This window comes from Montipora capricornis, chromosome 14 (genome assembly GCF_036669925.1).
Source record: "Montipora capricornis isolate CH-2021 chromosome 14, ASM3666992v2, whole genome shotgun sequence".
Classification (NCBI taxonomy): domain Eukaryota; kingdom Metazoa; phylum Cnidaria; class Anthozoa; order Scleractinia; family Acroporidae; genus Montipora; species Montipora capricornis.
In genome coordinates, this window is record NC_090896.1 from 22240997 (window position 1) to 22250996 (window position 10000).

The 10000-nt window shown below is 38.8% G+C and overlaps 2 protein-coding genes across 4 annotated transcripts in view; one reads left to right on the forward strand and one right to left on the reverse strand.

Moving 5' to 3' along the window:
- Window positions 1-1331, reverse strand: part of LOC138032137 (prolyl 4-hydroxylase subunit alpha-1-like) — a 15247-nt gene extending 13916 nt beyond the window's left edge. The window contains exon 1 of the mRNA XM_068879730.1: window positions 894-1331. Within this exon, the coding sequence (XP_068735831.1) occupies window positions 894-1245 (352 nt within the window). The 5' untranslated portion in view covers window positions 1246-1331. The remainder of the gene's footprint in view (window positions 1-893) is intronic.
- A 2292-nt stretch (window positions 1332-3623) lies between these two features.
- LOC138032136 (prolyl 4-hydroxylase subunit alpha-1-like) overlaps window positions 3624-10000 on the forward strand; it is a 33212-nt gene continuing 26835 nt past the window's right edge. For all 3 annotated transcript variants that reach the window (XR_011128283.1, XM_068879727.1, XM_068879728.1), the window contains exons 1-3: window positions 3624-4036; window positions 7224-7552; window positions 8024-8075. Coding sequence is in view for 2 of the 3 variants with exons in the window: in XM_068879727.1 (XP_068735828.1) it covers window positions 3694-4036; window positions 7224-7552; window positions 8024-8075 (724 nt within the window). In the remaining variant the exon portion in view is untranslated. The remainder of the gene's footprint in view (window positions 4037-7223; window positions 7553-8023; window positions 8076-10000) is intronic.

Below are 10000 nucleotides of genomic sequence, written 5' to 3' on the forward strand. Positions count from 1 at the left end.
AAGATTCTGAGTTCTTCAGCAAGATATTTTTGAAGCCCGCCCCCACCCTCCTGAAAAACGTTATAGTCAATCCCTCATCGAGTCCAGTTGAGACTTTGTGCTATTCACCGTTTCACAGTTTAATTTATGAGAAAATAATATACATTTCCTAACGACTTAAGGACGTTCGCGCCCATTGCTACTGCGCATCTTTTCGCACATGTCACGCACACGTCATTCATCGTAGACCACGCAGGTAAACACGATGCTAAAGGAGCAAAAATTTGCCACAAGAATGGAACATGAAAGTATGTGGCATCATGGGATAGCAGTGGACCCAGGTCTTCTCGGAAATGTCACGCAATGGCGTGACAGTGCGAATAGACAATCGCTTTGAGAACTTCGCAGCGATTTTACTCTCTTGAATGCTCGGTGACCCCCATTTTTCTTTCCGTAGATCACTTCCTTTCTTGATTTTGTCCATTTTAACAAAAAACAAAAAAAATCTGTACGTGAGAAGTTACAAATATTTGGCCTTTTATGCTCTCGTGCGACCGAAGTTTTCTTTCTTAGACTAATATGTATCGTTTTTCAAGGTCTATTTCACTTCAGAAAAAGACATCAGCTGCAAAGGTTAATTTAGTTATATTAGTTATGTTGAACTGAGTACGTTTACCTGATCTAAATTTCACTCATGTAGCTTTTTTATTGCTGACAGTTGTAAGCTAAGATCGTCTTAAAGTAACGCAATCTTCTAAAAATGCACCTCATGATCTCGAAAACGAGCACGGTGACCCCCCATTTTTTTTGCCTTTTTGGCAAAAGTAGATCATTACCTTTCTGCGTGGCAAGTTTAAAAAAAATCTGTACGTGGGAACGTTTTGGGCGCGAACGTCCTTAAGTATCTGACTTACCCTGTGAATAATCCCTGTTCAAAAATTCGCTCAGCTCTGACCAACCATTCGCAAATCGTTTAATAAGAGCGTACGATGTCATAGGATTCTCCAGCGGATAACTAACTCCATTTCGTTTCACAAGTTCCGTCGCTTCCTTGACGTTTTCTGCAAAGTTCTTTATTTTATCTAATCTATTCTTCTCCAATTTGACAAATGTCTCCAAACTTTCGCTCAACTTTGTCTCTAAATTCACAATTTCCTGGAGTTGTGAGATGGACGCAAAGCTGTCAGCCTTTGCCAAGAAATTTCGTGGCAGAAAATTCGCTAGGATGAACTGAAAGACAACAATACTTCGAAGGCGCGTGTCCATTTTGTAGATATTTTCGAAATACGTGTGATCGCCGGGATTTGTGGTTTTGTTTGCGCGATTTAGATTTCAAAGACGAGGTTTGAGAACTTGAATTATTTATGTCCAACATTTCAATACTTCAAAGAAGATAGGTTGAGAAACTGAAATATCATCATCTTGTCTTGTTGACTGCACATTTAATACTACAGTCACCAAAGAATTAACAGTACTAGTCTGCTATTTTATTACATCAAAAGCTACAAAATTTCCGGGCCTTTTTTCTTCTACAAGTATCTTTATTTTTCTTTCTTCCCTCTTGCGAACAGGTGTCAGCTGGTCTTTCTAGTACAGTCAACAAAGGGGATGTAGTATGGCTCATGAGGCAGCTGCTCATCAGGGACTAACCTTCACCTTTTATATAAAAGAACCAGAGCATTTTTTTTTCGCGCTATTGGTTTGACGTTCTCCAAGCTACTCCGGCAAGGCCTGCCGCTGTTCAAGACAAAATGTCCAAAATCATTGCTAACATTTTTTCCCGACTTTGAACGCCGGGTCTGAAGGGTTCTGAATAACTGAGACTACGAGAACTAAAATACAGCTGGAACTCAGGCTATTGCCGTCTGGTGGAACCTTTGCTGAGAGACATGACCTCAAAAATCATAATATTATGAGATCCATTTTATTGTGAAGTGTACCGTTCTTAAGGCTGTAGAGTCCGTAACTAGGGCGACCGGCTTCCACTTGGTTCAAGCAGGAGCTCTGCCATCTATCATGCTCCTGGTTTAGGAGTGTCAAGTACCCCCTGACGTTTGTTTCGTAACAATCAAAGCAGTAACCCAGCGTACATTCCTACAACCGATTAAATTTTTAAAATTGATAAACAAGTTCCACATATTTTCAGTAGGAATCCGTTTCGAAACACGCAAGCAATCAAACCTACGACTTCCCATGACTGGTGGGGATGCGCTACCACTGAGCCACAATGGGAGACCCGTGGTAGCTTGCAGGCCACTGAACAACTGTCCTGCTATACTGCAAGGACTGAAGGTGTCGAAATAGCCCGTTTTGGCAAGTTTATTGGCCAAGACCCCACGTAAAGCATCCTGACTAGTAGTCTGAAGGGGTGGGTACGACTCCTGCAAAGGACCACTCGGATTTAAGTCCGAGTATCTCCGAGCCTGTATTTCATAATTTTCATCTCTGGTTTTTAACTTAACTGCTGAAGCACGGCTCTTCTCTTGCTCGACACCATTTCCTTCAGTCTGAAGGGCAGACCATTGATCTCGGAAAAAAAAAACCGTATTAACCTTCTTACCTTGTTTGACATGACTACATTTGTCTCGGTTAACTCTATCGTTATGGCGACGACTTTCTCTTAGACGTGGGCGAAATTATTGCCAAAGGATGGATATGCATGACGGCAACCGGAAGTGAACTTTTGGTATCTTGGGAAAATCTTTTTTGATAACAGTGACGGCCCTTAGCAATGGTATTTCGGTTGCATCAAGAAAAGTTTAGCGAGTCAGAAATAGATAGTTAAAATAAATTGTTAAAATAAATTGTTAAAATAAATTGTTAAAATAAACGCCGTGGTCATGATGCAGGGTTTTTCAAAGGGTCACACTGTGTCAAACATGGAGTACTTACCAGATAGTGGCGTTTTCGCCAACTGAATGTTTAAGGCTTACAAAGGGTGGGGGGGTCACGGGCACCCCAGGCCCCCCCCCCCCCCCCCCCCCTCCCTGCTACGCCCTTGTTATGGTAAGGTTTATGAAGGGAAATTTGTAGGTTCCGGTTGCCGTCAGTCAGCGAACAGGCAGTTTAAAATGTTATGCGGCCAAGCGAGTTTTAAACGAATCCAAAATGATATGAATTAAAATGAAACAGGTCACTGAGTGAAAAGCCGCTGTGTCGGGCCGCTGTGTCGGGCGGCATGGAATGAAACTCGAAAACGAGCTCATTAAATTCAACATGAAATGGTGCAATCTTTTCGATCGAATTTTCTTTCAGTCCCCATTTACCGGCAACTTTCCTTTCAATACTATTTGAACTTTCTCGGGTATCATGACGTGAGGATTGCCATGTTTCAACCTTCTTCTCAAGATGAATAGGATAAATAATTCATTGTTTGCAGTGAGAGAAAGAGTCATTTTTCACCGCGGGTTTGTTGCCGTTGTGTTAAGAAAATATCTTCATAATAGAGCGGACAACTGTCAAGCTTTGCAACGTTTTCGCTTTTGAGTTGACTATCTGAAGATACTCGCGAATTTTTAAGTAGAATGCAAGGAAAATGCCACAAATTGGAATATTTTTGAGACAGACATGTAAATTTAGCGTGATATGTTTATGTCTTGGGTGGATATGAAGATTAAAATTCTCATTACCTCCAAAGTAGCAGTCAACCGTCTACTGATACAAATTACTGTAAAACACATCTTAGTGTAACCTACGCATCTGGCACACAGTAAAATGGCATCCCTTTTATGCTGTTCATATTTTTTATGGTTACTCACCTTTAGTCTTATTTTTGCCAGAAGTCGAGCAGAACTTTTTACAGCCTTAGTGGATCTCGAGAATCTCGTATACAGAGAGCGTGAGCTTAGATTTGAGTTGGAGAGATACGTCAGCTCGGAACTGGAGCGCCTGACCAAACTACAGGAGTTTCTCGCGAAAGTTAATGCAGCACATGAAGTCGTTGGCGACGATGTTTCGCGGTATCTTGGACATCCTGTGAACTCTTACCTAGAAATCAGGAGGTTCCATAAAGAATGGCCTGAAGTCGAAAGATTAATCCAAATTGACAATTCTGAGGGTAGGTAATTAATTAAGCGACTCACCTTTTCGCGTGCCACATAAAACTTACTTACATAATTTGCTTCTAATTTAAGAATTTTAAATAAACGAATCAATTTACAAGAGGCGGTTTGAAGCTTTTGTTTAAGGCTTGATTTACTTTCTTTTATTGCCCTGGCAGCAGCTGAATTGAGCAAACGCGTTGCTTAATTAACGTACGCGTTACACGGGATCGCGAAGGAAATTGTCTACAACATTTTAATTGCAAATGCTCGTTGGTTTTGTAATCACCAGGGGATTTTCGTATTTTTGAAACAGTGTCTCTTATTTTTCACTGGTCTAAATATGATCATGAACGTTGCTTACGTGTCTTAGCTTGGGAATAGCAGCATGAATGGATTTTTTGTTCCCCACATTAGTCTATATGCTTTAGGCCTGGTTTTCGCTAGCGACGCATAAGCACAAGCAGCACACGCAGGCGCATTAACTTGTTGTTAATTAGTGTCTATTGTTCGAACAAAAGGCTCTAATAAACTACACACTACTGAGTTTGCGTATGCTTCTTGTGCTTATGCTTGCGTCGCTAGTGAAAACCAGGCTTTAAGGAGGCCCAAAAGGGTTTCAACACTTAGAAGACTCTCTGTTTAGATCAAATAACGCCACAACACTGTATCACATAACAGCAATGTTAAGGTACCATGTATGAAACATCAATTATTTCCAAACATGATGCATTATTGTGATGTAATTCGTTACCTTGGCAATGGGAAAGCCCATCAAAAACAGCCTATATTTTGGATTTAGTTGCTCATATCTCAAAAACGAAGTAGGTGAACCCCCATTTTTATTGCTGAAAAGTGATTAGAAGGCCACGATAAAACTTTCGGCAAAGTTTGAAAAATTTCTGTCGAGAGGATTCAGAGCTACCTCAAAAAAATCACAACATGAAGGTGGCTCTGAATCCACTGGACAGAATTTTTTAAAACTTTGCAGAAAGTTTAATCATAGCCTTCTGAATACTTTTCAGAAATGAAAAATGGCGGCCACCAAGTTCGTTTTTGAGATATAAGCAACTAAAGACAAAATAAAGGGTGTTCTTACAGGGCTTGCCCATTGCCACGGTGACATATTACGTCACAATAATGGCTGTATCTTGTTCAGCAGTAATTCATGTTTTATTTTGTACCACAATATTGCCAATAAATGACACAACGTTGTGGTGCGGATCCATCTAATAAGAGCGTCACTAGGAAGCATTGAAACTGGTTTGTGCCTACTTAAATGAGTGACCCCAAGAAATAATACAGCTTCTTAACTCAATAATAATAACAATAATAGTAGAACCCTGGAAAAGAGTGATCACCTTAAGGTAATTCCTTAGTATTGCATTGCGCTTCCTTACTGCGCACGACTTTCGCGTCATTAGCGCGCACGCATGAGCACGTGCGCGTACAAAACGTGAGAGATTTCCCTCAAACTAAGCCCGAAAGCGAAATAAATGCTCCTTTTCTCTCAAACGAGCACGGTGACCCCCAATTTTTTTCCAGGTATTTGCTAAGAACAATCTAATAAAGAACATATTTGAAGAAGAAAAAAAGTTTGATAGTAGAGCATGAATTTTTTTGGAAAATAGTTCCGTACTGGGTGCATTTTGGCCAAGGCGAGGACTTCAAGCTAACCACGGAACTGTCCCAAAGAGTGCACTATTCCCACAACCAGGCAATCAAAAATGGCATAAATGAAGCAATACTGCTTATGTGAATAAAATATGCTTTATTTTCAAAATAAAATTTTGTATCTTTCAAGTAACCAAGACTTATTCTGTATGAAGGTGATTCGAATTTTTAACACGCAACCAGTAAAAATACCCCATCTTAAGAGCCTGCTGACGCGTAAACAAGCACGGTGACCCCATTTTTTTATTGCAATTTTTTAATGTTCATATCATGAATGTTAATTATGCCAAGTTTCCAAAAAAGGTTTGATAGTAGAACAATTTTAAGGGAATTACCTTAAATGAGGCTGTGACTGTTATTGAAAGGAAAGGAAAGCAAAGGAACTTTATTTAAGTGACTAATCTTCTATCCCTACAGCACTAATTGGGGGCACTGTACACCAAATTGAAATTAAGAAATCAAGGCAAATCAAATCAAATTTGGGTTTTTTAGAGCGAGTTTCAATCTAGTGTCGTAAAACCAAAACCAAAGTAATTACTTTGGCCATTCAAAAAGGATGGAGACAATCCAGTAAACCAATCAAAACTTGAATTAATAAATTACACATAGCCGACACAAAGCGCCAGAACATGTGTACGTGCCAGCCACGATTGGTTATGGTTTCACTTCTGATTGGTTGAAAAAGTGGCACGAGAACATTGAACAGTGAAGTAATGCAAAACAGCAATTCGCTAATTACTTTCGACACTCAATTGAAAACCACTCTAGGAGAGGGGAAAACCGCAGTACCCAGAGAAAAAACCGCCCTTTGCAGAGTAGAGAACAAACAAACTCAACCCATACAGTATATGACGCATAGTCTGGGAATCGAAACCTGGGTCCTCACCACTGCTGTGAAAATGTTTAAATTAATATGAGAAGCATTATAATGAAAATTGGTGGCACCAATTGCAATGGCTACTTTGTGCATGCACAAGATGCACTAATGTTATTGGCCAGTTCATGTCCCTAACCATGATGACATGTGAAAGATAAAAATGGTATCTTCAATTTGCGTGACAAAGATATCAAATTTTAAGAACAAGAAAAAAAGCAAAATCTTGGTATTTCATCAATATCTATTTAAATTATTTATTATTAATAAAAAGAGTTTTTGTTGTGCAATTTCTGCAAAGATAATAATTGCCAAAACTCTAGCAAAAGGACTCCTTTAAATTTGTCTCAAATAACACAGGTACAAAATATTGGTTCTTCATGGATGTTACCCAGATCTTCTTCCTTGAAGATGCAAAGAAAGAAGGGAATACATAATTTAATATTGTTCCTTCTCCCAGTCATTTAACCATAAATTGTAGCACGGTATAAAATAATGGCAATTTCAAACCGCATTTCTTTCACAATACAATTCCTAGAGCTGTAATCTGTCAAAAGCATTTGGTTGGTTGGTCTTTCCGTTGATTCCAGAGGTCACAAATTTGTTCTTAAGTACATGTACATCATGCCTTACTGATTTTTTGTTTTACTTTTCAGCTCTACTTGATGTTATAGCAAACCATAAAGAAGCATTTCCTGGCAAAGAAGATTATGATGGAGCAATTGCTGCCCTGCTACGTCTCCAAGACACTTATCAGCTACAACCTTCTGCGTTTACCCAAGGGAAGTTATCAAGCTTGGTTTCTTCCCCTAAAATGACCGTGAGTGAGGTTTATGACATTGGCCGGCATGCATATATAAACAGTGATATGTTTTACACCAAGTCCTGGATGGAAGAAACGTTAACATTGCACAATAAACAGGATAATCACAAAGATGTTGGCCTCTTTGATATCTACGATCATCTGTCATTCTCAGAATATAAGGTGAGGAACAAATTATTTTTCCCCACGTTGCCTTTCTTGAATTTTACATCCAAAGGGCTCAGTGGGACAACTTCACAAGTTTATTGTCAAAACCCATTTACAGTCATTGCAATAAAGTTAATGAGATTTTAATATGGATAGAAATCAATGCTCTTCAATCTCAGCTCTCTCAATTAATTCTTGTGACTTTTACAGTACAGTCTTTTTCTTCTTGGATAACAGACTTCTTAGCATTTGATTTGAATTTCTTTAATTATTTTGTTCTTCCTGCTTTTTGCTTCCTTCATGGTTGTTTGAAGTGCACCAGCTGTCCTTTTACCCATCTTCCTACCCTAATATGCTCTAGCTCTTCCATCCCTTGGTTGTTAGTACTTTAAATCAGTTGCACCAGGCTTCATATTTTTTCATGGCTTTAATTTTGCAATTTTAATTTTACTTTTTTTCACGGACAACTTAATTTCATTTTTTCAGCGGGGCAATTTTTTGAAAGCTTTGACTTATTCCCTCAGGATGGTGGAACTTGGTAAGTGTCAAAATTATTTCCTCGCAACTGCAGAGAAAATTAGTGTTTTGTAGGATCAGGAAAATTACGGAGTTCTGCTCAAAGAATGTGGAGCTCTTAATTTCATGGCATCTGAAAGGATGCGGCGATGCAGATCCGCATAATTCACTGAAATCCGCATCTTCCGCATAATTCCGATATTTTTCGCATAATTGCGATATTTTCCGCAAAAAACAGAAGAAATACCTGATATTAGTGATAAAGCAGCTCCTTAACATCCTCAAAAACATAAAAGCCGAAGAAATTGACTGTTTTGAAATGCTTATTTTCCTGAACATTGAAGAAAACACACCATTTCGTTCGCAAGATGAAAGTTCGTAAGAAAGATCGTAAGCAGTTTCAGCGCATTTTTTCGCCAATGAGCCAGCAATACATATGTGTAAAAAAACCGCTGAAAATTGTCAATGATCGAGGGAATGGATCGCGCTCCAAAGGGATTACAATTTTGCTCCATTATCTCCAAATTGAAACAAAATTCATGACGAGAAACAAAATAATTTGTTATCGCTTTATTTATTTTACCAAAAGTTGCGGCAAAATCCCAACTGCTAACCCTTTTATTTCAACGGTGAAAGCTGGTCGCAAATTGGTGACTCCTCCATGTATTTTAATCACAAAGGGCAAAAATTCAGTCACAAATGGGATTGTATTGGTTGCAATTTCTATTACAGATTTAATACCATAATCATGTAAATACATTGGACGGGCCTAAGTTGACTGCATATCAATGTAACTATTTAACAATAATAATTCCACAAGGGCACACTGAATTTGAAGTGATAGATGACCAACAAGGCACGTAGCACTGAGTTGGTTATACATTTTATATCCAGCAAGCCCGAGTAGAATAATAATTATTTTATTAAAACTCTAGGATCAACAACATACTCTTCCTTTAACTTGTTGATTTTATTTTCACAGAATGGCAACACATGGTCTCGGTTACTTCCGATCCAAAACGGCTTTTGTTAATCATTTTTTCTCAGAGCTGCAAAAGTGTTTTCTGCTCGCTTTAGTGCTGACACATTCCTTTACCATATTAGATACTGCAGTTATATGAACTGATAACCTGTGTCCAGCAAGCTATTGAAAATGCTGGAAATCTGATATCCGGAGTTCAGTTTTTAAATAGTTAATGTGCTATCATTGCTGGCTGACAATCTGTGAAGGGTCGTATCAGGCAGACAGCTGTATATCCACTATTTTGAACAAGTACATGATATTGTACAGCGTAGGCTGAGGAAATGTCCCTTGAGATTATGAATTCAGGTTAACCCTTCCTTCCCTACACATAAAATTGTCCAGATGGTGTTACACAGCTAAAATGTAAGGTAAAATTGTCTCATTCGCAGGACTGAAAGGGGACACACAAGTGCAACTAGAAATAACTGATGTTGTTAACCCATTCACTCCTCAAATAAGCTGAACCCTTTGATGAGTAAAAGCGTTTGGTGTTAGACAGAGTAAAATCTATACCTCTCATTCTCAGGACTGAGATGGTTAAAGGGACATAGTTTTAGATTTGAATTAGATGTTGGTAACCCATTCACCCCTGAAGCAGCCCCATTCACATGTAAAATCGTGTGGCATTAGACAAAGTAAAACCTGATAGTGTGTCTCACTCTCAGGAGTGAAAGGGTTAATCAAAATGTTTTGGTCATAAACTGAGGATATGACGCTGTGGGCATATTGGGCATTTCTTTGTGCTAGTCAGAACAGTCTGAAAGAATGAAGCAGAGGCCAGGAACACGGTCCAGGGACAGTATTCAATATTGTGGCTGTGATATCCAAACTGAGACCAATATTTAAGTGTAAAAAGCTAAAATCTATGGGTATGCAGACTTACCCTCATACATGTATATCTGAGAAAGTTACCATCAGTAATG